The sequence below is a fragment of the Phycodurus eques genome, chromosome 23 (assembly GCF_024500275.1).
Source record: "Phycodurus eques isolate BA_2022a chromosome 23, UOR_Pequ_1.1, whole genome shotgun sequence".
Taxonomy (NCBI): domain Eukaryota; kingdom Metazoa; phylum Chordata; class Actinopteri; order Syngnathiformes; family Syngnathidae; genus Phycodurus; species Phycodurus eques.
The window spans coordinates 5,497,712-5,525,618 of NC_084547.1; the positions used below are offsets into that span (position 1 = coordinate 5,497,712).

A 27,907-nucleotide genomic window follows, 5' to 3' on the forward strand; every position below is an offset into this window, starting at 1 on the left:
TTAATAAGGCATGATGTCTTGCACATGCATAAACATAATAAGTTAGAGCATGTTTTTATTTTTTTTTTTTTTTTATTTTTTTTTAAATGAGATTTGAACTGCAAGTCGACCTTGTGTGTGTGTGTGTGTGTGTGTGTGTGTGTGTGTGTGTGTGTGTGTGTCTGCGGTGCTAACAGCATCCACACAGCAAGGCGCCTTTTGGTTTGGTGTTAGCAAAGAGAAAACTAGTAATACTAAAGACCAAAGGGTCATAACACTGCATCCAGTTGTTGTTCTTTTCAGGTTTATGCTCCCTTTAAGTCAGGGGTGTCCAAACGTTTTCTTCCAGTAGCTAATTTGACAGCCCTCACTTTTAATTGAACACCTTGAATCCATCAGTGGGGGTAAAGATATGCGAAGCAATTATGTTGTTTTATATACAGTAGAGTGGTGCCTTGAGATAAGAGTTGAATTCATTTCGTGACCTTACTTGGAACCCAAAACACTTCAAAAAAAAAAAAATTCCCATTGAAATGAGGTACCACTGTATTCTGTATATTAATTAAAAATATTTTAAAAATGCATTTCCTCCTCCGCTGCTCGCTTGTGAATTTTAATGTATGCCGCCGGCTGCAAAAAAAAAAAAAAAAAAAAAAAAAGGGACGATGAGCTGCAAATGGCCCACGGGCCGTAGTTTGAACACCCCTGCTTTAAATTCTTCAAATCCACACGTTGAGCAAGAAAATTTCCCGCATCCTCACTGGCAACATACAGCACGAATGATGAATGGGATAATTAAGCACCATTCTTCTTCTTTTTTTTTTTTTTTTTTTTTTTAAGGACGGCACTACATTTTCCGACTTCATGACCGACTCGCACACACGACAGCTAACGTGTACAACATATTTTAACAAGGCAGGAAGCTAACAGGGTTTGTTAGACGGAAACGCGGCCTTCGGCGGAGTGCGTTGGTCATCGTAAATGCCAAATTGTTGACCGCTTTCTATTTTTTTTTTTTTTAAACCCTGTGTGGATCAGTGTAGACAGGCACAGTGCTTCTGGCCTCCGATTGGGAGATTGGTTGCCGGGGGCCGCCAATACAAAAGGAAGTTGCTTTCCAGAAAAAGTGGAAGACATTCTGGCTACGGGGAAAGGCTTCAACTCACCAGTCCACTAGTCTTGATGCACAGACTGGACTTGTGCACCTGTTTTTTTTTTTTTTTTTTAATTCTAACTGCGGATATTCCCAAAATACTGGATTGTGCTCCAGTTGACAGCAGTCGGAAGAGTTGAGGATAATCTTACGGTGATTGGACAAACAAGAATCGGGGATTGTCACCGATGGGAATGGAGTTCTCAATTTGTTGACATTCTCCAGGAAAAGACATGTTGTGAGGTTTGCGGTCCAGCGGTTGAGGTTTAGACCAGCGGGGAAGGAACCTGCTTGGTTTCCAGCCCCGGAGGTTCCTTTTCCGCTCCGCCGGGATCTTCGTTGCCGGAGTCGATGGGAGCGTCGTCCTGCATGAGCGCGCGCGGCAAGGAATGATGTCGTTTTTGGGGGGGCAAACAACAGAGGGGGAAAAAAAGGTGATCTTCACAAAGGGGAAAGCTCACCGTCACCCATGGGTGCGAGAGAACTTCGTCTGCCGTGAAGCGAGCGTCCACGTTCACCTGCAGCATCTGACTGATCAGCATCTGAGGAAAAGATGGCGGAACAATGAGATTGCGTTTTTCACGGGGGATACATTTTACGCCCCTTGTAATCTGTGAAAATTGACAAAGTAAAGGAGATTATGGTTTTACCCATCCGGCACGTTTTAAACATTTAACGACTAGAAAGTGAATTCAGAGATTTGTTTCTAAATTCTTGGTAGATATTTGAAGATAATTGCTGAAAACAGACTGGAAAGGTTGTGAACCGTAGAGTGAGCAATGCCTTCACCCTGAAAATACATATTCCCTTCTGATAGTCCGACGGCGCGTCCGCTTTAGAGCGCCTCGTCGTCGGCTGCGAGCGCACGAATGTCACGCAGAGAAAGTCGGAAGAGGCAGGAATTTGTTTTTTGTGTTTGGACACGCCTAGAACATTCCAGAGCGGAGACAATGGCTTGATTTTATTTCACAAGTTTGAAGCCTCATTTTACGCGTTTTATTTATTTATATATATTTTTTTGATCGTTCAAATTTGGCAGGATTGTTGACATTTTTCTCTCTGATGTGTTAAATTTAGAAGACATTTTCACTTCACATTGACTCGAATCAATATTTCCGGGTTGTCTGTGTTTGATGATTGATGTTAAAAGTTCGAAGCTGGAAAAACAACACAAAAACGATGTAATGGAACCGCAGTAGGCAATCCGAAATGTAGCAGAGAACACGAGTTTGGGGACGTTCTTCTAGACTCTTCCGTGGATGGCTGTAGCCGTCACCTTGGCAGGAAGGCTGACGGCGTCCCAGTCCGGAGACGGGAACTCCAGCTTGCCTCTGAGGATCTGATCGAACAGCTCCTCCTGGACGTTGTTCTCGCTGAGGAAGACGAGGCACAATTATATTTTGTTTCGGACCCTCGTTGGGTCCAGCCGCCTGTGCGGTAGATTCTCGCTGACCTTCTGAACGGCGGGAAACCACAAAGGAGGATGTAGGCGATGATGCCCGCCGCCCAGATGTCCACCTTCAGTCCGTAACTGCGCACACACATCCGCAAGCGATGAATGCCAGCTCAAAAAGAAAGCCCTGTGCTCACTTCCTGTGTCCTCTCACCCGGTCTCGGCGATGATCTCCGGGGCCACGTAGGTCGGCGTGCCGCAGACGGTGTAAAGCGGCCCCTCCACCACCGTGGCCAAACCGAAGTCTCCCAGTTTGAGCGACTTGGTGCCATCCGGGTACTCGCACACCTGCCGGGAACACAAACGCGTCACACGGCGCGGTGGCGCCCACGTTGGCCGGCGCCTACCAGCAGGTTTTCTGGCTTGATGTCTCTGTGCACGATGTTCATCCTGTGCAGGTACTTGATGGCTCCGGCCAGGTTGTACACCATGGCGCTGGCGTCGTGCTCGCTGTACTTGGTGGACGACGTGATGGCGTCGAACAGGTCGCCGCCCTGAGGCGGGCACAGAGACGGAGTTGTAACTTTGACCCTACAGTCGGTCGTCACGCACGCGGGAGGAAGAAGGCCACCTTGACCAGCTCCATGACCAGGAAGAGCTGAGACGGCGTTTCGTCCACCTCGATGAGCTGGATGATGCTGGGGTGTCGAACCCGCCGCAGGACCGCCACCTCGTTCTCGATCAGGTGCTCCTATTCATACGGAACATGACGTGGGGGGATTCTTTTCTTGTCGTGGCCACAAATGAGCATTTTGTGCACACAGTTTCGAGATATGTGTATAATCTCCCCCCACCCCACGTGTCCTGTCTGGGTCTCTGCACGTTTAGACAATTATTTGACCCATTTATGCCTACATTACCCACAATGCAAGACTTCTGCTAACTGTGCCTCTGCCGTGTGCGTTACCTTCCCGCAGCAGCGAGCTTTGTCGATGATCTTCAGAGCGAACTCCTGCCCGGTGGACCTGCCAGGAACATCAGAAGCGTCACGGCGCTTTCGGCTAACAAAAACCAAACTTGGTTTATCTTTACCTCTCGACGCACTCCTTCACCACCGCAAAGTTTCCATCGCCGATGACTTTCCCGATATTGTACTTGCTGCTGATGAGCGTCGACGACACCGTCAGGTTTCCATTCTCTTGGAAGAGAAGTTTGACCGGTGTGGTGACTCGGCCGTCGGACAGACAGTTTGGCGGTCGTGACAACACACCTTCGGGAGTGACGCCATCGGCGTGCTCGGCCGCACCGTTGACGTCCACGGATGAAGAGCGATGAGGGGAAACCTGCGGACGCGAGCGAGACGCGGATCGTGTTGGTGCAGAGGATGGAGACGAGACGAAGAGTAGGCTCGCAACCTTAACGAAGAGCCCACCTTGAGGCTGCTGCGTGTCCCGGGACCCGTGGGGGAGGGGCTCGACCTGGACGACTTTGCGGGGGCCTGCGATCCTGACGCCTCGTTGGCTGCAGAGGAGAGGAAAGGATCGTGTTGAGCGAAGATAGGAAAGCGTCTCGAACGGGTCCCGTGCGGATGCCGGCTCCCACCCGATCCCGGTGACCTGGCCTGGGCCGCAGCTTTGGCTGAAGCCTTGGAGGAGGCCAAACCAGATCCACCGGAACCCTTAGGAGTCGAGACGGCGGGACGAGATGCTTTGACTCGGCACTCTGAAAAAAGACAGACGGCTCTAAGCGCACGACTCGGGAAAAGTTGCGGCAATTGGGTTTTGGGGTGACTTTTCATCCTGATGGCATGCGCTTCTGTCTGCGAGCGAGACCGTTAACAAAGGCCGCCGTCTTGCCACCGTGAGTGAGCACAAAGTCGTCCTGAGCGTAGCGAAACTTCTCCAGCCCGCACGCCATGAACACGTCGTCGTCTCCGAAGAAGTCCTGTAGACAGGTCAGCTGCGCACACACAAACACACTGCTCAAGCTTTTCCCAATTTTTTTTATGTCCACTCTGCTGCTGTCGCTCTTTTTTTTTTTTTTTTTAAATCAGCTCTTCTCTTCTCTTCTCTATGAGCGTGTGTGCGTGCACGCATGTTTAAAAATAGTTCCATATGATGTGTTAAGTCTACGGAAAGAGATGAGAGTATCTTCAAGCAGAAGTGTAGCTGTCACGGCTTGAATCACTCCGAAGATTAAAGCTCAACAATGAGGCATTGTATGAGAAGTCAGCAAAAAACGAAAGGAAAGAGTTTGTCGATTAAGTGTTCCGTCCCGTTTTGTGTTCCAAGGTGCAAGCTGAGCTCACCTGTTTTCCGTCCAGCGTGTAGAGCCTCTTGACGGCTCCCGAGTCCAGCTTGATGGCCTCCGTGATGTCGGCCAGCACTTGTTCGAAGGAGTGAGCCGTCTTCTTGTTCAGGAGGATCCGCACCGCCTTGCGAGGCTTGACGCCGCTTCGGATCACCGTCACCAACTTGGGCTTGATGAAGTCCTTGCCCTCTCGGCCCTCGGGACGCTCTTTGCCGCCGACGCAGACCGCGGGCCCGGCGGCCGCGACGGAGGGCCTGCCCGAGCTCGCCGCGGCGCTCCCGGCGCCGGGTTTCCAGCTCGGGACGGAGATCTTGGTGTAGTCCACTTTGCGGTAAGGCTGATTGGAGGCGCAAACGTAGCACTCGCCTGAGCAGAGAGACGGGACTCATGAGGAGCTTACACGGCTTAGCAAAAGTTTGGGTTGTGGAGCTTTCTGGTAAACTGCAAATGCACTGCAACCTTTCCAGGCGAACTTAACCAAAAGCCCCTTTTTGTGTGACGTGTGTGTGAACGCGTTACGTTGCAAAGTGATGCGGCTGTCTTAGTTTCCGTGCATTAGTGCTCATTAGTGGTCTTTACAGTCATCAATATTGACGAGCGCAGGGAAAGGAGCAGTTCAAGTCGCTTCAACTACAATCCTATAAGTCGGGAATGCTGCCCAAAGATAGGTGCGCCAAGCTTGTGCCGTCATCCACGCTATAATATTGTATTTTATAAAAACACAATTAAAAGGAATATGAAGAATGAGACAGTTTTTTTGCTTCAATTTACTGGACGTTGTGCTGATCCTTCCGTTGTGCACCCCTTGGCCATTTGGACAGTCGCAGCTGCTGCAAGAATAATAGTCGTTCTTTGCAGAGGATAAAGAGCAGTCTGTGAGTATTGGTATCCCGACGTTTCGCTCACACGTCAAAGCAGAAAATTGGCTGAGCGACGACTCGTATCTGGAAGAACTCAAGTCGGGTCGCTTGTATCTCAAGCCCCACCGCGATGTGATCCCACGTTATTGCTGGCCATATATTGCGCGAGTGCGTGCATGTGTCTCTGACCTTCCGCCAGCTCGTCCATGCTGCTGATCTTCTTTGCGCCGTCGATGGTGTAGATGGTCCGCACCCCTTGCGGCAGGTGGAGGTTGTCGGCCAGCGAGCGGGTCAGCTCCGCCAGCAGGGCGTCGTACGAGCGGAAGCGGTCGCTGGAAACGGCGTACGCCAGCCCCTTAAAGGAGCGGTCCCCGTTGCGGTAGAAGCGCACCTTCTTGGCGCGCTTCTCCAAGGTGAGCGCCTGCAAAGTGCGGGTGCGGTAGTAGCTGCAGTTGGTGCTGTGCGCCGGGCTCGGAACCAGGCTGCTGCCCCGCGAGCTCGGGCCCGAGTCGTCTCGTTTTGCCCGAGCGGAGCGCCCGCGGCGAACTTTGTCGCGTTCGTCAAAGTGCTCCAGCTCCATGGTCTTACTGATGAGATCGAGTCCGGGCGCGCGGTCGTGCTACTCGGGATTCATCTCGACTCGGCTGAGAAGCTTCCGTGGAGATGTTTGATTTCGAAAAGAGGCCACGGCGATGTTTCTACAAAGCCATTCGAGATCTTTCGGGTGGTGATTTCAGGAGATTATGCCAATCTGCGGCAAGAATGGAGACCACTGCAAATGAAACAAAAGAAAGATAAGCCACAATTCAACGTAAGGATACAAAATCAATGCTACTTTGGGGTCACCGCACTGCAAAATGATCTTTTATGCCGACAAAACTACATTGCGATGCAAAGAAATACATGATTGTCATTGTCTGTAACGGTTGACATGATTTTAGTAGAAGCGTAGCAAGCAGAATTGGCCTCGAATCTGTCGTTACACCCTGAAAAGCAAGGCGCCCGAATCGCGAGGAGAGGTCACGACGGCATCCGCGTCCGCGTCCAGGTCCAGTCTTAGTCGCACCAATCAAACGTATTCACGTGTTTGTAGGGTCCGATGGTTCGCAGCGGGGGAGTCGGCATCACCTTGTAGCGTGCAAACGTGTCGGTCAAGGTTGCAGGTGCAATCCAGTCACCAACCTGCACACGGGATTAGAACAAAAGCGTGAATCCGTCCAAGCGCGTGCACAGCGGCGGGAGGCACCTACCAATAATGCCGTGGAGCCGGTTTGTCGCTATGGAGGTCCCCTACCCCCCGCCCTCCCCGGTGCGCAGGTTCCGGTATTTTCCGGCTGGATACGGCAGACGGACGGCGACGACGGCCGGGCCGCTATCCGGGGATTAGCGATGCGCCGGCGGCGAGCTCGTCGCGGGTTGCGCCGGGACGGGCTCCGGACGGCAGCAGCAGAGAGGAGACGCCGGCACGACGAGCTTCCGCTGCCGCCCCTCCTCCGAGGCTCGCTCTCTCTCCGCGTCTTTTGTCTCGCTCGCTCGACCCCTCCCCCCAATCATGTCCCATTTTGGTCACTTCAGCCACTTTAAAGCCAAAAAAATGGCAAACGCGTGAGGGAATTGAATCATTACAAGGGTGGATGGATCGATCGATAGATTTGAAGCGTATATGTATGCGTGTGCACGAAGATAGGGTTGAAAGCAAAGTCTAATAGAGTGATTGACGTTCATTTTAATTCATTTGTGGGGGGGTATAACCCATCCATCCGTTTACTTCCGCTTATCTGAGGTCGCAGCAGCTTCAGCAGGCGAGCCCAGACGCCACTGCAACTCAGCTGGCTCCTGTCGACGCGGGGGAGCAGCGACTCAACTCTGAGCCCGTGGTGGAAACTCGTTCCAGCCGCTTGTATCCGCAATCTTCTTGAACCCAATCGGCTAATATCAACCATGGCGTACATTTTCCAACGAAAGCAAAGATGAGGGCTAAAAAGTTCATATACGGTGCGGACAAACTTTGGATGCATTTGTAACGATGCGACACCACGACCATCATCGTGTCGCTACGATACATAACGAGTACACGATGCGTACATTATTATACATTATGTGCACTGTCTGAGATTCTTCATACGATGGAGCGTCAGAGTTTCTGTTGATGGAGGCGGGCCTTGTATCCGTGCAGGCCGTTACCAGGCAACGCCTCTCCCGTGCACCCGCCCGAAACCGTCCAATCGTCCGCCCAGGTCCCGCCATGCGACCGCCATCGACGACCGCCGGCCGCGTCCAGTTGATGAAGCAATCGTCATCGATATCACTTCAACGGCGAGGGCACCGTGCGCGTGCGCGTGCGCGCTCCCGTTTACGCGCTGGGTCACGTGAGCGAGCCTCTAGAGGGCACTAATAAGTCAATTTAACCCCTTGTACTACTGTGTAGTGCTTTTAACAGGAACAGTACAGAATAAAGTACAGAATCACAACATTTTATTGGCAGTACAAAAACAAAAAAACAATCCAAGTAAATCAAATCTTGGTTGCGCTTTTCCTAATATTGAAAGATACTGATGATAAAATAAAAATCGAAACTGGAATGCCTGCTCAACATATGTCAGTGTGTAGATATGAATGTAATGGACACACAATTAACATGCAACTTTTGTGATTTTATTAAGTAACGTGTGACAAGTGCAGCTTTTAATGTTAAGTGGAGGTCCCGTATAATATTTAAAAGAGTACAGAGTTGACTTTGAAATGCTTATTTCATGGAAAACTTTGTCTTGAGACTAAAGGGAGGTATGTACACGATTGGCCTTGGTTGCCATGGTGAAAGTTGCCGCATGGAAGGGTGAGTTGCCATGGCAACACAGAAAACAGCTCATCGGTGACGTAGTAGGAACTCCAACGTCCCGCTGAAATTCGGGGAGAACGTCAAAGCAGACGCGTGCTTTACGTCGTTGTCGCCAGCCCAAGCGGAGGTGAGGTCACTAATTCAAGTTACGACATTTAACAGAGACGAAATATCATGTAACGAGTTCGCGTTCAACAGTAAATAACATCTCATGAGTCCACCTTGAACGAGTGGTCAGAAATACCGACTTTCTATCAGTACTGGAACGCACCGTTGTGTCCGCTAGCGTGCTCATGTCGCCGGCTAATCGGTAATAGTGAAAGATAAACCTAACTAAAGCTCGCTACTTTCAAATATATCACGGAGAGTTAATATACTGTATCGGGTGGCCCAAACGTTGGTATACACTAACGTTACAGTTTGGATGGAGTGATAGTTGAGGATGGAAGCGGCGGGCAGCTCTCTGCCGGAAGTGACGTCGAGGGGCAGGAGGCAGAAAAGCAGGTGAGGTGCACCTGCAGGCCACGCTTGCTCCCAAAGGTCCACGCACAGCAATGAAACATTGAACATTCTGTGTGCGTACGTAGGAAGTCTGCCCAAACCTCAGAAAAATCAGCACAGATTCTCTCCAAGGACGATATCGCAAAGTGAGTAAATATGCTCGGAAGGCTCGTCAATCACTTTATGAAGCGTTCAATTCATTTGACGTGTGCTCCTTCATAGGTTCATTAACAGTCGGAAGCAGAACATCTGCGTGGGCCTGCTCCAACATGGCTTCCACAGGTAGCTCACTTGAAGATGATAATAATGATAATAATAATAATAATAATAATAGTAATACAGTTTCAAAGACGCATCAGCGCTATTGTGACCTGCAGTCAGCTTGCTAGCCACGCCTGCAGCCTGCAAATGCATCTTCCCTTTGGATAGTCTGCCGGCGTGCCGCTTTAGAGCGCCTCGCGGTTAGCCGTAAGCGCATGCACGCCACGCAGAAAAAGGCAGCGGAGTGAGCCGAGAGAAACGAAATGAAGACAACTCGCGATGTCGGGAATAAAGAAATACAATCGTGGAAGAAACGCTGTAAATGCGTGTTGCAGGTCGTTTTCGGAGCTCTTCCTGCTGCTGCGCTTGGATCGGGAGCGGCGGGAGGCGGCCGAGATCAACTCGGCTCTCAGCCTTCAGACGCCTCTGGAGGAGCAGCACGCCAAAGTCCAGAGCGTCGGTCTGCACCTGAGCCGGGCCGAGCGGGCCCAACGGGACGGTACTGACGCTCGTTTCCGCGCGGTGACTGTCGGCGGCACGGCTCCAACAAACGCTCGCCGCAGGTCGTTGGCCGGCGGCGTACGAGCAGCGTCTTCATTTGGGCGCCTACTTCACGGCCGAGCGGGAGGACCTGTGGCTCAGCTTGCACTTCTACCACACGTGCACGCAGGCGCGGGAAGACGGCTGCATGAGGCACGCCACCGAGGGCCGCGCGTGCTTGGCTGAGCTCTACCTGCAGCAAGGTGCGCGCGCGCGCGGCCTTCCTTCCCCTTTTCTGCCTTCTTTACTTTCTTTCCTGACCATTCCTCTCTTTTTATTCCTGCATTCCTTTGCTTAAATGTTTCTGCTTTCCTTCCCTCACACCTTTTTGCCATTCATGCATCCTTACATCCTTCAATTGCTTAATCTTCTTTCCTTACTTCCTTCAAGAGTACTTTTTTTTTTTTTTTTTTAAACTTCCTTGGCTTCATGTACTTTTTTGCCGTTGTCATATTCATAGCACCTCTAAAACAAAGCGGGTTCACATCCACACGCAGGTCAGCTGGAAAAAGCGAGGCAGCAGGCCGAGCTGTGCGTGCAGATGGCCGACGAAGGCGGCTGGCTGGACTCGTCCGGTCGCTCGCTGCCGCGCCGAGCCCGCGAGAGCATGTGGGCCATCTGCAGCCGGCAGGCGGACGCTCGCATCAAGGCCGGCGATCCCGATGAGGCGCTCCAGCTGCTCCACCGCGGCTACGCCACCGCCACCGAGTGTAAGCGGACCGCCGCCGCGCGCTCGCCGTCGTCCCTGTCGTAAAACGAGTCGCGTCCTGTTGCAGCTGAAAACAAAAACATTGAAGGCGAGGCCGCCTATCAGCTGGGACTCGCGTACTACAGCGTCGGCGACTATGACACGTCCGAACAGGTGTGTGTGTGTGTGTGTGTGTGTGAGAGAGACCAAATGTGTGGGCGAGCAAGTGAATGTCAGAGTGGGAGAGTGAACGCGGGAGCCGTGTAAGCACCGCTTACTCCTCACTTGGACTTACTTCGTCCAATTATTGAGTGCGTGAGAAGCGTTGACGTGTCGCTGTTGTTTGCAGTACCTCAACACCTCCATGCACATCTGCAGCACCACGGAGGATTTCGACGGCCTGGGGAAGGCCTACAAGGCCGTGGCCAAGTTATGCGAAAGGTGCGCTCGCAACCAACCACATCGAGCCGCCTTTTCTGATCACATCCAGTTGGCGTGTGCTGTATATACGCTACTCACAAGCCTGAGTTATGTTTTGGGTTTCAGCAAGGGAAACCTCAACAGCACCATTCAGCTTTTGGAGACGTTAGTTGACATCTCTCGTAGCAACGGCCTACATCACCACCTCGTGGACGCGTGCCTATGTCTGGGCAACGTCTACACCAACAGGGTATCTCACGCACACGCGCGCACGTACTAACACGGTCATGTTGCAGTTCTCCCTCCCTCCCTGCAGAGGCAGTACGATCGAGCTCGCGAGAGTTTGCTCCAGGGTTACAGCGTGGCGTGTGACATTGGAGACGTGACTCTGGTGCAGAAGGCTCAGGTACGTCGGCAATTTTCTCTTCATTGGTTCTGAACGTGCTTCACGCGCACGTTGGCTACTTTTGCCGCCCGCGTGTCCGTCAGGTGTCGCTGGCCAGCGCTCACACTCGGTGCATTGTGGGGAAGTACAGCGCCGACGTGGAGTCCCCCGCGCCTGCCGCCCTCTCACGGCTGCTGGACTGGAAGGTGTCGAGAGGACTCCGTGACCGCAGTGACAACGCTGGCGTGTGCGACTATTAGACTCGTGGCATGTACTGTAATCCCACCATCAGCAAAGAAATACTATAAAAGTCACTGTTGTACTTAATAAACGACTTGATTTTAAACAGTGAAGCAGTTAAACAAGCGTTTAAATGTCTGGAAAGAATAAAACTGAAAGTTGGACCTGTGAGGACGCTGGTGTAGATGTTGCTGCTTTGCGACCCATAAGAATACCAATTATACTTTTAGGCATTTTATTACGTTTTTACTTTACTGATGCATAAATGCTCTCGTTTTAAAACTATGTATATTGCTAATGACGCTTTATCTTTAGTTGGGCGCTTAGCGGCTAGCAGTTAGCATCATCAGCTGGCTACGCCTGCTAACATAAAGCAATATAAATCAAAACTATATTATTTCGATCCACTCTTTGGGTGTGGGCGGTACACCAAAACAGCCACTAAAGAAGCGAAGGAGGCAGTTCCAGAAGTAACACTTTTAGTAGGAAGACATTTTGTAATATTCAGGGGGGGGGGGAAAGGGGGAGAAATGAGAGAAACTACACGAGATAAAGTCAAAAGTATCCAATTTGGCCCCCTCCTCCTTCCGGTTGGCATGTGGAAGGAACTACGCTGCCGCCCTCTGCTGGCCAGCATGAGCACTGTTCTTGTCAGTGACAACTTCCGCCAGTCCAAAACAAATACAATACAGGCATTTTTTCGATTTGTGTCCCGTGCTATGTTCTGTTTTCGTTTTAAAAATGGAATTTGAAAATCAAAGCGTTATTCAACATTTCCTTACTTGTGTCTGTGTATGGAATCAGATTTGTGCATAAAAGATTCACACAAAACCTTTTAAATCGCAAACGCGATGACGATTTTTGCGTTTGTATTTTTCGCTTACGCTTTTGTTTTTCTTTTCACTTTCGTTTGAGTTTTACGTTTCTGTTTTTTTCGCTGACTTTTGGCACAAACCTCTCGGGTCGGGTGACAACGACCGCTCGTCCAGCAGCCCAATGCGCACTTTAACCGGAAGGTGGCGCCATTTCCCTGCCATTGTTGTTTGTCAACCGCCAATGATGTCAAGAAGAAGAGGAAGCTGCGTTTGAGGAACACTTGACATCACAAGTCGGAACTCTTTTCAAACGAGCTTTGTGTGGACAAGAAGACCGGCAAAAGAGATCCGCCGCGGGCCGTTCGGAGTTTCAGCGGCCCGCCGGGTGATCCGGAAGTGGCCGGTGCCGAAATATGGGTCTGCTGGCCAGCATTCGGAAGGAATGGTTCATCGTTGGGATTGTGCTGGTGATATTGTCGGCAAAAGTGCAGCCCGGCCTCGGTGTCAAAGGAGGTGAGACCAGGATGCGAACATGTCACCACATTCGACATGCAGACATGGCCCCATTTCAGTGGTGTTCGTTTTAATATGGGCTTTAGTATTATAAATCATTTCAAATGTTAATGTAACGTGCGCCGAAGGCAGGTTTAAATTTGACCCATTCGTCTGACGTATCACTACAGGGAGAATACAGTATGCATATCTCTCCAAATGGAAGGTGAGTGTGGGATCCGGAAGTTTCCGAGGGAGGTTTGGTGACACGTTGCATTCTGCACGCACACGCGCACGCGCACGCCTCTCACGAGTGCGCACATTTGGACCACAGCCAGTGAAAGTGTCTCTTGGTGAAGATGAGGCCATTTCTCTCTTTTGTAATTAGCCAAAGCTAAAGGCGTTTTATGATGAGACGTTCACGGACACCTTTACATCTTGCGATAACCTGCTACTGAATGTTACACGTTGCCTTGCTGCTGTTTCCATGGTTGCCATAGTGACCACTTTCCCCTCAAACTGTGTGTGTGTGTGTGTGTGTGTGTTCGCCCGATCAGGACCGCTGAAGCCCGAGATCACCGTCTCGTATGTGGCGGTCTCGCTGATCTTCTTCAACAGCGGCCTCTCGCTGAAGACAGAGGTGAAGCCCCCCGATGAGATGCGGGAACATCACCGGCCATTGAAATGTATTGTGTGTGTGTGTGTGTGCGTGCGTGCGTGCGTGCGTGCAGGAGCTGACCAGCGCGTTGCTTCACGTGCGCCTTCACCTCTTCGTTCAGTCGTTCACGCTGGTCTTCTTCCCGCTGACCGTTTGGCTGCTGGTCAGAGTGCTGGCGCTGACCACCATCGACCAATGGCTGCTCAGAGGGTAACTTTTTGTTGACTTGACCTGGACGTACTCACACAAGGCTCATTCAGGGCCGGAGTGTGTGAACGGGGCGGGATGGGGGATCTGTTTCACACCCACTGAAAATCCGTGAGGGACAGCAAACGTATATTCTTTTGTATTTCTAGTTTTACCACTGCCGCACGCTTTAGAGTAGCATTTAGCATTCACAGCATCCTGACTCCGAGGGGTGTCGTTGCCTAGGTTACAAACGGTGAGCTGCATGCCGCCTCCGGTCTCCTCGGCCGTCATTCTCACCAAAGCCGTCGGCGGTAACGAGGTAAGGCGCGCTCTTGTCAGGCGAGAAACAATGTGTCGTTGCCACGGTGACCGATCGGGCGTGTGTTGCCAGGCGGCCGCCATCTTCAACTCTGCGTTCGGGAGCTTCCTGGTAAGATTGGCGTGGCGTGGCGTGGCGTGGCGTGGCGCGAGGGAGGTGAAGCGGCGTGTAACCGGGTTCTTGTCTTGCGCAGGGTATCGTGGTGACACCGACGCTGCTGCTGATTTTTGTAAGTTGCAGCCGACATGTTTGTGTGATGACGCGTCATAAAAACAATCATACAAATATAGAAAAAGCCTTCTCGCCTTCAAGATATTGATGGGTAAAAAGGGACCTTTTGAAATGTTTCCTCCAGCTGGGCTCCTCATCCTCGGTGGCCTTCGGTTCCATCTTCTCTCAGCTCTTTATGACGGTGGTGGTGCCGCTCGCCCTGGGTCAGGTACGCCGGCGGAACCTCGTGGGCAGAGCGAGCGGCGTGCTCACGGTGCGCCCCCGCAGGTGTGCCGCCGCTTCCTGAGGGAGTTTCTGGAGCGCAGGAAACCTCCGTTCGGCACCGTCAGCAGCGCCGTCCTCCTCGTGATCATCTACAGCACCTTCTGCGACACCTTCAGCAACCCCAGCATGGAGCTGGACCCCACCAGCCTGCTTGTAGTCGTTCTCATCAGTGAGTAAATTCATGTTTCTACGCCGGTCTGCGGCGCCCAAAACAGGTTGGTCCGAATGACGTGACCGAACTCTCTCGAGTGACCGACTGTCGGCGACTCGTTTTGCTGCGATTCTGAATTGAAATCGCAGGTGAACAGTGTTGCGATGTCGCAGAATCAAAAATGACATTTAGTGTCACACGATCGTTAGCTCATTGACTACCGTGGACGTTTATATTTGTCAGGAATCCAATCATTTGCTGCCGTCAACGTATCTATTCTTCAAGTACGTTTTTCAACAGGTAGGCGTGGAAGAGGGTCTCCCCCATTTTGGCTGTGAAATGCAGGTTTGTAAACCACTGTAATGACTGACGGATTCCTACGGATGGCGGCGTCGCATCGCTTTGGATTTGAGAATAGCAAGAGTTTTCGAGTTGAAGATAAAGATTAGGCAGTCGATCTTGGCTTGTCGTGTTAAATATGAGGAAGAAAAACGGCAACACGTTGGAAGTCGCGCAAGTTAAGGCCACTCCCACTACAACAGTGTATGTATATGGATGATCTAAACGCAGAATGTGTCGCCATAGCGAGTAGAACGTGCGTGTCGGAAGCGTGAGAAAACACGACGCACTTCACGGAGTTAATGACGAATGCCTGGACGTCTGAGAAGGTTGTGTGATCCTCTGCTTCCTTGCAGTTTTCTCCATCCAGCTCACTTTCATGCTGCTCACGTTTGGATTTTCCAGCAGGTGAGCGAGCGCGGACGTTATTTCTGACCTTCTTCAAACACCTGGCACCGCATTGTCCGAGCGCTTGTGTCGTCCGCAGGGCCGGCTCGGGATTCAGTCCCGCCGACACGGTGGCCATCGTGTTCTGCTCCACGCACAAGTCGCTGACGCTAGGTACGCGCCCGCGCTCACGCACACGCACGCGGGCGGCTTGTGACCGCGATTGATTGACGGGCGTGCAGGTATCCCCATGCTGAAGATCGTGTTCGCGGGCTACGATCGCCTGTCGCTCATCTCGGTCCCCCTGCTCATCTACCACCCGGCCCAGATCCTCCTGGGATCCGTGCTGGTGCCGACCATCCGCAGCTGGATGACCGGCCGCCAGAAGGTGAGCGCGCCGCTTCCTGTTCGTCCTGCCGGACTTTTTGGATTTGTTTAGATTCGACTTTGTTGTTACACGCTTTGGCTAATTTTCCCAAAAGTTGCTAACATCAAAAGATGATTTCACCAAAGGTTTCTTGTGGGGGTTTGATTAACTTTGCTTGCGTGAGAAAGATTTGCCGACATCTTTGTTTGTCACGGCCGCACGCACGCACACACACACACGTACTTCAAATGTTCTCTTCTGTGTGTTTCCAGCTGATGAAGATGTCGAGCCTGCAGCCCGTCTGACGAAGCGAGCGAATCGCCGGGCGATCGTGTGCCTTCCGGTGGCCGACCAGCAGCGACCACCTGCCGCCTCGCTGCCCCTCGCGATGGCAAAAACCAAAACATTTATTCTTCTATATTTAACAGAAGCAAAGGTACATTTTTATATTTGATATAGGACGCATGGTGTCGCTGGGACCATTCCCTTTTTATTGCTCTTTTCTACAGTTTCTACTCGCTATTCCAGCTTCCACTGACGGGAAATGTGAACTTGGGTTACAATAGTCTTGATTTTTGCTAGAATAGGTTGTAGTTCATATGACCTAAAGCCTTGGATGTTCAACCCAAGTGACGACGACACAACATGAACACTAAGACCCGAGTTGTCCCAAGCTATGAATGTTTACTGGAACCAAAGAGTTTGAACGTTTTGTGGCTCTCCGCGACTGCCATTTTGTCTTTTTAATCGCAGGTTTACAGAAATGATCCAAAATGTCCATCTATTTTCAGAAAAGGAAATAAATGAGTCTTGAAAGTGTCTGTGTCTAACATCGCATTACGTTTCAGTCTCCGGGCGATGCTAATATGTCGTACTCGGCAAGAAGCACAAGGCTGTTCTCTCGGATTCGGCGGACTCGGACCAAATCGCCACACTCCTGAACCTGGATCATCCGTCGCTCGCCTCTCCCGTAATCTCTCTCCCGGTCGTTCAGGGTCACCTCGGTGCGTTTCCCGCAGGCCTGTCGGTACACGTAGCGCACGCCGACCACCAGCGCCATCCCCAGGCCGGCCGAACAGCCCAGCAGCATTCCCAGCTCCCAAGAGCTATGCCTAGGCACAGTTTCGGGGTACTTGCCCTCCATGCCTGGACTTTTTGAGGGATTGAAGGGAAGCTTGGTATCTGGCTTTGCTGACTTTGGTTTTAATACACCCCCGATGTTGGATTGGAGTTTGCGGCTGGAGGTTGATGGCTTACGCTTTTGTTTGGGATCAGACGACGCAACGCGGATCTGTCTTGGGGATGGAAAAGGCGGGGGAGGTATTGAGGGGCGGTTGTCGTCAGATTGACGTGGAGCCGGAGAAGGTCCTGGATGCGGGGAGGTTGCCTGGGAGGAAGAACGGGTAGGCAAAATCAAAGACGAGGGTCCCACTGAGGTGGGAATGGAGGGAGAAGGGTGAGAAGTTGAAGGAACGCATGCTTTGGTGGAGAAGGATGATGATGAGGAGGAGGAGGGGACAGCTGGAGACCTGGTGGTGGTAGAAGAAGAGAGGGAACTCCCTGTTCCTGGGTTGGAAGAAGAGAGCCTAGCTGATGGTGGAGAATTGATGACACCGCTCATGAGAAATGTTGAAGATGTTGAGGAGGACACCATTTGGAAAGGGGAGGACAGAATGATCGAGATCGATTTGGGAGGAGGATTTGGGAGAGCAGAAAATCCAGGAGACTTTTTTTCTTGGCTGGAGGAACGTGTAAAAGATGGCTGTGTGGTTGTGTCTTCAGAGACGTCAAGAGGAGCTTTGCGGCTTGCTGAAGATTGAAGGGAGATAACGCCCTGAGAAGAAGTGGAGGAATAGAATGGGCTGATGCTTTTCACCATTGTGGATGAAGAGACAATGGCATGTTCGGTCCTTGTTGCCAAAAGCAACGCATCTAATCTTCTAGTAGATACTGAGGGTTGGGTGTAGGGCGGCACGGTTTGGAGATGGGCTTGGGGCCGTGGTTGGGGGCTAGTACTCAGCCCCTCAACTACTTTGTTAGACAGGGCGAGATTTCTCGGGGTGTAGCTAACTTGCTGTCGAGATCGAGCCGAGAAAGTTTGCAGCTGCGTTTGACGAGAGCTGCTGGGAGCTTGCGGTGGTCCGTCTCTGGAATGGGATGGATTCTCTTCAGGCTTTGTATGGGGCTGGAGAAGAGATTTAGGGGTTGGGGAGTTCAGAGGATTCGGTAAAAAGGGAATGGAATGGGAAATTGTCTTGGTGGAAGATGTATCTGTGTCAGTGTGTGACCATGACTGAAGCAAAGACAGAGACTGGCTCTGGTTTTCATGTATTGTGAGCCTCCTCTGGGACGTGGCAAAGTTACTTGGGGTCTCGTATGCAAACGAACTGGTTGGTACATTTGGTGGTCCTGTGGGTTTCTGGGATGTTTGCACCGAAGGGCTCGTGCTGAGGAGACTGCGATTTTCTGAGGGCTTTAGTAGATTTCGATTGGACGTCCTTGTTTCTGGGTCTTTTCTCTCCCTACTCTCATCCTTCCAATGGCGGAGGGAGCGAAGCGGAAAAGGGGGCGCGGGAGCGGAAAACCTTTTTGCACGTTCATCCGGTGGGAGCGGGGTGATGAAAGGAAGGTGCGATGAGTAAGGATCGCTTCTTGACTCCTCAGCCACGGATCCCAAATCTGGGTAGTTGTCACTAGAACGACTTCTTGGATTTTGATTTCCAGAGTTGTTCCTCTTACTAAGCCCCCTACCCATTTGGTGCCCTGCGAGCGGCACTGGACTTGCAGTGCTGCTCCAGACTCCATCAGGGGTAAAGCCTTGTTTTCCTGCGGAAGGTCGATTGTGTTTAAGACCAGAAGGAGTGTTCGTCATGACAACGCAAGGGAACACTCATGCTCGATATTTGTACCTGGCACTGCGGTCAAGTTCTCATCACGGAGACCAAAAACTGCTCTTTCTCGCTCTGCTCCTGTTGTGTTTCTCCCAGTCCAAAGACTTCGACTCCCGTCACGCACCACTGCAGACTTAATCCCCGCCCAATAAACAAAGTAGGACTGGACCACTGTGATACTAAAATGACAAAGAGAGCCCAGTGACTGTTGGACAGTCTGCCAGAAATGTGCAAACGGGTGGGTGTGGTCTGTGGACTCACTAAAAGCGAACGTCTCCCACGGGTGCATCGGGAGCCCGCCACACAAACGACAGGTTCCGCTTCAGCTGTTTGTCCGAGTGGGTGAGCGTGTCGCCCTCTGACAGGCAGCGCAGCGTGTGGGTCCCGGGCGGAGCCAGGGTCCAGGAGCCGCCCACCAGAACCGGACCCTCCGCGGGAGACCCTGCGGCCGCCCCCGCTTCGGGATCGACACCACTGCGGGCCTGCAGCAGGAAGCCCATGAAGTCCCGAGAGCTTCGAACAGTCACTGCGGACCGAGGATCTTGTTTAGGCCGTTGGACCATTTTTACATCATCATCATCATCATCATCATCATCATCCATCACCTGAACTCTGCTGTGCTGATCAATCGTTACTAAGTGAATGGTCAATATTACCTGTAACCAGCTGTCCAGGCAGATACGAGCGCAGCGACGTGCGAATGGTGACGTGGCTCTGCTTCGGGTCCTGAGGTTGGGCCCGGATGTGACCCGGACTCATCGTCTGGCAGGAAGCGGGACCGGCGCCGCGAGAGAACGCGGCGACAGCGCATGACAAGATCACGGTCGTCGCCAAATAAAGCAGGGGGGACGCCATCTTGACAGGAAGTACAGAGGAATTGATCAGCTTGACATTTGGGCTGGGTAGAGCAATACTATCATCATTTATATGTTTTGATTTGAAATCTAAATGAAGTCTTTTGACCGTTCTCAGGATAACTTCAACGTACATGAAGCAAATAGTCCAAACAAAAGGTCAATGTAAATGGCTAGACATGACGTTCGTTCCTACCTTGCTAGGATGTCGTGGCAGTGTTGCACAGCAGCTGTTGTGTGAGAGCAAGTATGTGAAGACGAGCTTTACGTTTGAGGGATTTCGGGCCGGGGGGCTCTGAAGTGAGGGGGCCAGTTGACATAGAACCACAGGAAGTAGAGCTGCTCCTGCGTCAGCTATGATTCGAACCAAAAGCCTGTTCAAGACTAGAAAGGATGCAGATCTAGCTGATGTGTAAAGAACTGGATTTTTTTTTTTTTTTTTGGGTCTTCTGTGTTTTCTAGAAGATCTGCTTCTACAGGATTAACCCCGCCCCCGCCCGCGTCCCACCGACACACCAACAGGATGTACGCCAGCTGCAGCCGCCTTCCTCCAGGATCTCCCAAACATTTAACAGAGGCAAGTCCCTCCTCTTGCCCCCAGTCCACACAAAATCCAATCCAGTGCCACTGCAGTGATTCTCACCCACGTTAAAGTACGTTGAGAGATCGTCTAGTGTGCCACGGGAAAACATAAAGTCCAGTCGATCCGGGTCAGAGCGTCCACTCTGGGGTTTCGTCCAAGTCGGCTTCCACAGGTCGGGCCCAAAACCACCGTGACCTTTGACCAGCGGTGGACCACCGACAGCACGAAAGATGTCACTCGGAATCTCAAGTTCTTCTTCATTTGTCGAATGTGTCACGGCTGCACCAAAATGTTTCCGTTAACGTAGCGCTGATTGCGTCTGTGCCTACGGGGTACGCGCAGGCTAGCGTTGCAACGTAGCGTTTGCGCTGCGCCTGCGACGAGGGCGGTCAGAAGGACCTGTGAAGGCCAACCTCAAATCCAACATGTCTTTGAATGAACTGATGATGCAGTCAAATAAAAGTGACAGTTTGCTGCCGTCTCACACACTTTGTTCACTCCGGTGGACTCTCATTTTTCTCGCTTTACTGCTATCGCTCCCTCTAGAGGCTCATGCTTGGTACTGCAGCAGTCAACGTGCCTGCGTGTTACTGACATGAAGTTGAAACGCAACTTTTACAATGTCATTTTCTCGCAAAATGTCCAATTTAGTGCTTAACAGTCAGCATTTTGTGTCAGTTCATGAAAAAAGCCCCAAAATTCCGCACGTTTTAAACAGAAGGGCCATTTTCAATTACAGCCGGTGGCCACTTGGGGCGCAAGAGTAGACAAAAGTACTGTGCATCCCCCGCGCACACAGTGTGCACAGTGTCCATAAAAACTGGGAAAAGTAGAAGTACCTGTTTCAACTCCTGTACGTCCGTAAAGGAACAAAAGTAGCAAATAAAAAAAATTGCATTTTTTTTACTCTCAATTATACATAGTGTCTGTCTTGATAACTTGGCACAATGAGCAAACATACTTCCCTATTTTATTAACCTACATCGTACTAAGAAAAATAACTAATCACGTTACATGCCGCATGATGCTGTGTATAAGGCCACGGATGGGGAATATCTTGCTTCTCTCTCAACTGGCTTTACCTCTCTATTTTCTTCTTCCACCTTGGTTGGAAGAAAAAAAGAATGGAGCCGATTTTGACAATGTAACGAGTAGAAAGTACAGATTTCCGTTTTCAAATGAAGGGAGTAAAAGTCCAAAGTGGTCGGAAAGAGAATCTAGATCCCGAAATTCCTTTGCCAGCATTTCAGCACAGCAACACGCCACTGGGTTCCATTCCGGCTCTGGCTGGTGCTTGTGCGAAAAAGTCTCGACTGCGCTGTCGTGTTCGCCTCAAACGGGCAAAATTGTTCACCTTGCGTGTGCCCGCGTGGCGCGTGGACAGAGCCACTGCGTCCCTCTCTCTCTCTCTCTCGCTCTCTCTCTCTCTCTCTCGTGCGCGCGCGCGCTCACACGAGAGCGTGCGCACGCGTGCACGAGAGAGCGAGAGAGAGGAAAGCTCCATCTGCCCTGCTCAGTGACCGACCCGTCATCCTCTTGTCGGCCTGGAACAAGACGTCTCCCCGCGGCTTTGGCCTCCTCACTCCTCCCCTCGCCCCCCCCCCCCCCCCTGCCAACCTTCACTGGCACGACTGCAAAGTGGCGAGGAAGCCCGGAGGTCGACGCGGGCGGGATCATTTGTGGTCTATATATAGGCTCTGCCCCGGACTGCACCATCTCAACCGCCGCCGCCGCCTGCCCCCCCGGTACCGGTAAGTCTCGGAGGATGAGGAGGGGGGGGGGGGGGCGGCGGCGAGAAGGCGTCGTCCGGTCGTCCCGGGGCGGCTTGTCGACGCGACGTGACCCGAGCCGATGACTTCAGAGGTCTCGTGAGGTCGAGTTCCGTTGAGCCGTGTTGCAGGGGCGTGATGGAGGGGACTGGGCTCTTGACACCTGCCCTCCTTCCCGGTACCAGCTGGAACGGAACAAATTGGCCGCGTGCTCGGTACCAAATTGGCGCACCGTCCTCCCACGCCGGGAATTGACTTTGTGACTCGGCGTGTCAGCCATGTTGTGGCGGATAAGGGAGAGGGGGACCGGCGAAGAGCCAAGTCCGGTTGGGGCGGGGGGGGGGGGGGGGGGGTGGGTCCGACTGGTACCGAGCAGGGCGGGATGGAGGTACGGGGTCACGGATGTCGAGCCGAGAGGCTGACAAGGTTCAGAGTGGACCGATTCAGTGTTCGATACTTACTGTTGTTAATTATTTTCATTGTAATAGTTTCAGCGGAATGAATAGCCACAACTCTTTTGTCATCGTTTTACAAAAACATTTTTAGCCAATTTTGATTGACACGCGCAGAACATTTGGGATGATTTTATCAGTTCCAAATTTCGCAGCTTGCTGATCGTTATTGATGACTATTGGGTTGGGTATTGTTACGAACCTCATGGCTCGATTCGATTCGGATTGTTCAGTTTGCGATTCGGTATTCGATTATTTGATGTCGATTCAGTAAGATAACAACAATTTTGGTGCGCAAAAGTGAAAAATGAAAGCCTCAAATTTAGGGGCGGGAATGTTCCGATGCATCGATTAATGGATATTTTTACTCACCCGCAATCAGAATTGATTGTTGCAAATAAGGTCAGGACAGGAGATGATGCAGGCTGTTACCATGGCGATGTGATCATGACACTTTGATCAGGCTTTCTCCATTCAAGAAGCGCCCGATTCGAAGATTGACTTTGACGGGCTTTTGTGTCTCCCTCGTAAGCCGTCGTCCGTCCTTCGCTCGCAGGTCAGAAGCAGTCGGGGGAGCAGCTTCCCATCATGCTCTCCTCGCCTCCGAGCGGCCAAGAACATTCACGTCTTATTTTAGCATCCCTCCTCTCGTATCGCTCGCCTCTCTTGTGAGTGTGACTCCGTTCCCGATCGTCGCTGGAAAATGAAGCGTGGGCCGAGCGTGTTACGGCCTCCTCTTCCTCCTCTTCCTCCTCCTCCTCCGCCGGACGCGGTCCGGCGACACACGCGGGCGGCTCACCGGCCGCCGGGGACGCGCGCGACCGGTTCGAGCCCCTTCCTGGCGGCGACCTCGCTCTTCAGCCCTGATGTCAGCAGCAAGATGGCGTCTGACCTTCTCATTAGGCTGTCAGGTAGTGAAAAAAAAAAAAAGAAAAGCCACTCAGGCGCCGCCTGTCTGATGTCTTCTTTGTGCGTGTCTTCAGAGGCCACCCAGAAGGCCCAGGTGCTCCCTGGGAGTCTAGCGGAGGGACGAGGCGGGCAGCAGGAGGAGCCGGGCCTGGCCCTGTCCCCCGACGGGCCCGGGGCCAGCCCCGATCCGCCCTCGCTCACGCACACGCCCGAGGGGGACGCCGCCGGCCACACGCTGGCTTCGGATCTGCTCAGGAAACTGGCAGGTTTGTGCGCGTGCGTGCGTGCACGCATCCGTTTTCCATAGCGCTTGTCCCGCTGGGGGCGGCGGGTCGTCCCCGGACCGGTCGCCGGCCGATCGCAGGCCCCAGACGGTACACAAGCGGCGCCGCCGCTTCAGTGACACATTTACAACCTTCATGCTCATATTTGTTCCGTGGAATTCGACAAACGTATTCCCGACAGTCAGTTGTCTTCATTTTGTTGCGTTTTTCTCGGCCGCACTGCCTCCAGTGCGCGTGTGCGGTCAGATCAGCGGCCCTGGCCAACAGAACTTAAACTAAGTGTTTCCTTGCTCGCAGACTCCAGGCGTGACCGATCGACCCGCGTTCCATTCAACGGTTTCGTTAGACGTTAGATGAAATACAGTTTATTCATATTTTGAACGTCATGAGTAATTCAACATGGCTGCTTTGCCTTTTGTTGTTGTGGAGACTGCCGCAACAGCGAAATTTCCTTGTGGATGAATTAAGTATCAAGCTAGCCACTGTAACAACGATAGTTGTGGATTAAGTTGCGTAAGGCGCAGGAACCAAATGCACTCCGCTGTTGACTGATGGAGGACGTGAGCAAAGAATGTTTTGATTGACAGAGAGTCAGCTCCTGACCCGGCCCGACGCGAAGGTCAAAGAGGAAGAGGAGAGCGTGGAAATCGACACGCCCAGGATGTCCGGTGTCATCCGTGAGCGACCAATAACAGACGTCCGAGGCCTGTCGTCTCCAAGCGACGGGGCTCACCATCTTGTGGCCGTCAAAAGAGAGCACGGCGGGGCGGCGGCGACGGCGCATCCGCATCTGGACGGCGTTCTTCCTAATGTTCCGCTTGGCGTCAAACAGGAGGAGCAGGAGATCTCCGCGGCCACTTTGGCGGAGCGGATTCTCCTCAGTGGAAAAATGGAGGAGGAGGAGGCCCGACCCAGGTTGTTCTCGGGGGTCGCCGTGGAGGAGCGGCAGTTCTTCGGTGACCAGTTGTGTTCCGGAGCCAAGATGGCGGAGCATTGCCTGCGTGCGGCGCTGTGGCAGGACATGTCTGTCAACCTGGCGTCCACGCTGCTGCACCAGCTCTCAGGTAGCGTCGCGCAGCGCGGTCCGCGTTTGACTCGTCCGGCGCCGCATTCACGTTCTGCTCTTGGTCTCCAGAACGGGTCGCAAAGTCCAGCGGTGCGCCGGCACAGTGGACCGCCCCCCCCGCCAGGAGCAGGCACGTGTTCCGATACTTTCTTCTTCTTCTTCTTCTTCTTCTTCTACTGCAGCATCATAAGCAACATGTCTTTGTGTCACATCCAGTCCAGTCGTGAAGGCGGAGCCAGCCTGGTCCTGCCCTTTGCAGCCTGCATATGGTATAAAACACACACACGCACAGTCAGAACCTCCATGGGGCCCTAAGCAAAATTGGATTTCGGGGCCCTCTATTGTTACGATTATTAATCGTTCATTCACTGACTACAGCGTAAACTCATTGCGGCGAGCAGATCTGGCAGTTTGTTGACATGTCTGACGTGCGCCTTTCAATGACAAAACATCGAGCCACAAGAGCGGGCTTGGCTCGATGGACGTCGACAAAGCACTTTGTTGCCTACAGAACTCAAAGTACTTTTGGGGTTGCAAAAAAACTGCAACAGAAAAAATAGTTTGGCGTGCAAGAACAACGTGTGACAACAAGTAAAATCATTTCCTAGAAAGTTGAATACAAACTTTAAAGATGTGCAAAAGATTGAGGAAAAAAAAAGACTGATGATTTTGTCTCCTCTAGGAAATCCAAGCAGCCCGCCGGGAAGCGTGAGCTTCTTCTACAGGTGAGTGGCCGGAGGTCATCCACTGAGAAGCTCGCTTTGTCGCCACGGATACGAGAAACACTCACACCCCCCCCCGTGCTCAGGTGTCACGTGTGCGGCTTCGAGACCGACGGGCGCCTCCTTTTCCGGACTCACATGACGGAGCATCGGCAGCAGGAGCGCGGCTCTTTCTCGCTGCGCTGCTGCGTGTGCGACCACTCCACCAATCAGGAGGCGGCCATGAGGGCGCACGCCAACAAGCACTTGCTGGGCGGAGCCATCAGGTGGGAAGCAGCCGTCGCTTATTTTGCGCAGGGTCGATAACTCGTTTGTGTCTGTGTCAATTCTGCTTGGTGTAAAACGGTTGAGATGCACTGAAGTAAAGCATTTTGTAGATTTCACAGTGACATTACTCAAATTGACCGGCGATCTCAGCAAAATTGGACATTTGTTCATGCAGGTCAGTTTGTGTCGTTTAGAGAAAAACAATGCATTTGGGTTACCTCAAAACTTGCTAAAGGTTTCCAAACAAATGTAAAAGCTACTCTAGCTAAATTTGCGGCTCGGTGCTTTTGGGGGGCAAAAAGTTGCGAAACCGAGCAACAAAAGTGCCAAGGCAGCAACGATCGCGCGTGCGGTTTTAATTTGCGCTGGGCTAACCACCGCACTTCACCTGCGCCCCCGCCAGATGCCCCCTCGCCCTTCCCGCTGGCGGCGGGCCGACAGTTGCCACGGCAACCCCGCCGGAGACGAGCACCTCGGAGCATCGCTGCCGCATCTGCCAGAGGTCGTTTCCCGGGCAACCGGAGCTGCTGGTTCACTTCCAGGGTCATCGCCAAGGCAACCAGTACCGGTGCGAGCGCTGCGGCCACCTGACGCGCACCGCCAACAAGCTGGTGGAGCACGTGCGCGTGCACACGGGGGAGCGGCCCTTCACCTGCCACCTTTGCCCTTACAGCGCCAAGCGGCGGGACAGCCTGCGCCTGCACTGCAAGGTCAAGCACGGCGCGCACGCCGCCGCCGCCGCCTCCTCTCACACCCCCGGCAACGTGCACACGCACCGCTCCTACGTGCACGCAGACAATCCCAGCAAACACGTTCGGCGGCTGCACACCAGCGTGCCCTCCTCCTCCTCCTCTCCCCACCTTCCTCTTCATCCCTCACTGTGTGAGCTCGCAGGGTGGAGGGATTTGTCTCCTCTTGTGCCCATCACGACACTCCTCTCGCTGAAGCCTCACGCGAGTGCGCCCCCGCCCTCCTCCTCCTCCTCCTCCTCCTCTTCCTCTTCCTCCTCCGCCAACAAACATTCCTTCCTCGGCTACCTTGGCCTGGCATCTTCGTGAACGTCTTCTCTCTCGTCCTCTCCTCCTCCTCCTTCTTCTTTCTCTCACGTCTCCTCCTCCGGACTTGTTGACTCCAATGGATGTAAAGCTCCCGCTTCCACGTTTGAGAATGTCAAACAGTGACGTGCTGAACGTCGACGGCATCGTAGTCCCCGCCGCCTGCTTTTAGCTAATCACTACAACTCTAGCTCATCAAGACTCATTTTCTTATAATTATCACCTATTATTATCATTATTATTATTATTACTACTATGCGTTGTCCTTCAGAAACTGCCAGCTTCCTAAACCCTTGCCATCTTCACAATGGTGATGTTATGGGACCAAAACTGTAAATATTCTCATGAGGTCATTTGCACCTCTAAATGTATGTTTTTGTTTCATAGCCACAGCTAACGAACATTAGCGATTAATATGAGGGATGCACCGATAATCGTACTCGAGCTTGAAAAAATGGCACTGACGCTACTTTACCGGCTTGAGATATACACCTTCCGGGTAGGTGGAGTAGGAGCCATGTCAGCCGTGTGGAGAGCTTTAAGCTAAACACGGATCACGACACACTTTGTTAGCCGCAATTGATGCCCTGCAAAATGGATGACGAACTCCGCTATGCAGCAATCTTGGATTTCTTTTTACTCACTGTCGTTTGTCATTACCACACAGACGTAACATTGCCCTCATCCCTACTTTTATATCCACCAGACTCTGCATTCTACTTCTTGTTCTTCGACGTCACTCCTTTTACATAGTGCCCCTAGTGTTCCAACTGAGACACCACAGAACTGAGATGCCTTGTGTTCCAGGCTACATTGAAGTGAAATTTGGGGCAAGACTTTTTGGAAAAACATGTAATTGGATGCTCAAGAAAAATGTGTGTTTTGTACAATATTTAGTTAAGATAAAACACATTTATATCACAAATGCAAGTAATATCATAATCAAGTATTGGCGAATACTCAAACGTAAGTACTTGTACTAAAAAGTGGTATCGGTGCATCCCTATATGTGCTTGTTGCCCGAATGAAGTGCATGAAAATGTATCAAAGTATTATTTTTTTTTGCCAAACCAAATCTAAATCACAGCTGCAGTATATTTTGTCTTTCAAATGTTTGCTTTCTGTGTGTTACTTCACTTGATTTGCTTGCGTAATAGTTGTGTTGATGGACGTTCTGAAGGACAAAGATGCTCTTTCTGATCTTTGTGTTGTATATAGCGACCCATGTGCACTTTGTTGGCTTGCTGACGCAAAAAAAAAAAAAAAAAAAAGAC

At 51.9% G+C, this 27,907-nt stretch overlaps 5 protein-coding genes and 1 long non-coding RNA gene across 15 annotated transcripts; 4 read left to right on the forward strand and 2 right to left on the reverse strand.

Annotated features, from left to right (window-relative positions):
• Positions 1–989: 989 nt before the first annotated feature.
• Positions 990–5,578, forward strand: LOC133397702 (uncharacterized). Its single transcript, XR_009767679.1, has 3 exons — positions 990–3,270; positions 3,503–4,479; positions 4,817–5,578. It is a non-coding gene; the product is annotated as an uncharacterized LOC133397702 (long non-coding RNA).
• Positions 1,324–8,008, reverse strand: LOC133397697 (serine/threonine-protein kinase DCLK2-like). 7 transcript variants are annotated; one of them, XM_061668915.1, is made up of 16 exons: positions 6,946–8,008; positions 5,885–6,877; positions 4,834–5,201; positions 4,358–4,484; positions 4,128–4,247; positions 3,958–4,046; positions 3,796–3,868; positions 3,618–3,723; positions 3,493–3,550; positions 3,157–3,276; positions 2,933–3,079; positions 2,740–2,873; positions 2,586–2,663; positions 2,409–2,505; positions 1,594–1,674; positions 1,324–1,497 (listed from the first exon to the last, which is right to left on the reverse strand). In XM_061668915.1, the coding sequence occupies exons 2-16, from the start codon at positions 6,273–6,275 to the stop codon at positions 1,399–1,401; spliced, it is 2,088 nt and encodes a 695-aa protein (XP_061524899.1). In that variant the 5' UTR covers positions 6,276–6,877; positions 6,946–8,008; the 3' UTR covers positions 1,324–1,398. The 7 variants fall into 7 exon arrangements, with proteins under 7 accessions (XP_061524899.1, XP_061524895.1, XP_061524892.1 ...); XM_061668911.1 differs by having other exon boundaries at positions 3,618–3,868; positions 3,958–4,247; positions 5,885–6,467; positions 6,824–6,877; XM_061668908.1 differs by having other exon boundaries at positions 3,618–3,868; positions 3,958–4,247; positions 5,885–6,467; positions 6,779–6,877.
• Positions 8,009–8,322: 314 nt separating this feature from the next.
• Positions 8,323–11,669, forward strand: ttc29 (tetratricopeptide repeat domain 29). 2 transcript variants are annotated; one of them, XM_061669313.1, is made up of 11 exons: positions 8,323–9,038; positions 9,122–9,181; positions 9,258–9,317; positions 9,632–9,795; positions 9,860–10,039; positions 10,334–10,546; positions 10,613–10,698; positions 10,874–10,965; positions 11,071–11,194; positions 11,261–11,350; positions 11,434–11,669. In XM_061669313.1, exons 1-11 carry the CDS (start codon positions 8,977–8,979, stop codon positions 11,587–11,589), a joined length of 1,287 nt encoding a protein of 428 aa, XP_061525297.1. In that variant the 5' UTR covers positions 8,323–8,976; the 3' UTR covers positions 11,590–11,669. The 2 variants fall into 2 exon arrangements, with proteins under 2 accessions (XP_061525297.1, XP_061525298.1); XM_061669314.1 differs by having other exon boundaries at positions 11,241–11,350; positions 11,434–11,509.
• Positions 11,670–12,632: 963 nt separating this feature from the next.
• On the forward strand, positions 12,633–16,188 carry slc10a7 (solute carrier family 10 member 7). 3 transcript variants are annotated; one of them, XM_061668863.1, is made up of 12 exons: positions 12,633–12,897; positions 13,434–13,516; positions 13,608–13,744; positions 13,967–14,042; positions 14,115–14,153; positions 14,236–14,271; positions 14,398–14,481; positions 14,541–14,706; positions 15,384–15,435; positions 15,515–15,588; positions 15,657–15,802; positions 16,054–16,188. In XM_061668863.1, exons 1-12 carry the CDS (start codon positions 12,798–12,800, stop codon positions 16,084–16,086), a joined length of 1,026 nt encoding a protein of 341 aa, XP_061524847.1. In that variant the 5' UTR covers positions 12,633–12,797; the 3' UTR covers positions 16,087–16,188. The 3 variants fall into 3 exon arrangements, with proteins under 3 accessions (XP_061524847.1, XP_061524849.1, XP_061524848.1); XM_061668865.1 differs by lacking the exons at positions 15,515–15,588; positions 15,657–15,802; positions 16,054–16,188 and adding an exon at positions 14,989–15,033; XM_061668864.1 differs by lacking the exons at positions 15,515–15,588; positions 15,657–15,802; positions 16,054–16,188 and having other exon boundaries at positions 14,989–15,403.
• Positions 16,189–16,299: 111 nt separating this feature from the next.
• LOC133398102 (reelin domain-containing protein 1-like) lies at positions 16,300–19,527 on the reverse strand. Its single transcript, XM_061669713.1, has 4 exons — positions 19,329–19,527; positions 18,934–19,198; positions 18,691–18,851; positions 16,300–17,590 (listed from the first exon to the last, which is right to left on the reverse strand). Exons 1-4 carry the CDS (start codon positions 19,525–19,527, stop codon positions 16,626–16,628), a joined length of 1,590 nt encoding a protein of 529 aa, XP_061525697.1. The 3' UTR covers positions 16,300–16,625.
• Positions 19,528–23,033: 3,506 nt separating this feature from the next.
• LOC133398103 (zinc finger protein 335-like) lies at positions 23,034–27,895 on the forward strand. The gene is made up of 8 exons (XM_061669715.1): positions 23,034–23,241; positions 23,314–23,505; positions 24,111–24,587; positions 24,659–24,719; positions 24,806–24,858; positions 25,272–25,314; positions 25,398–25,577; positions 25,982–27,895. Exons 1-8 carry the CDS (start codon positions 23,034–23,036, stop codon positions 26,634–26,636), a joined length of 1,869 nt encoding a protein of 622 aa, XP_061525699.1. The 3' UTR covers positions 26,637–27,895.
• Positions 27,896–27,907: the final 12 nt, after the last annotated feature.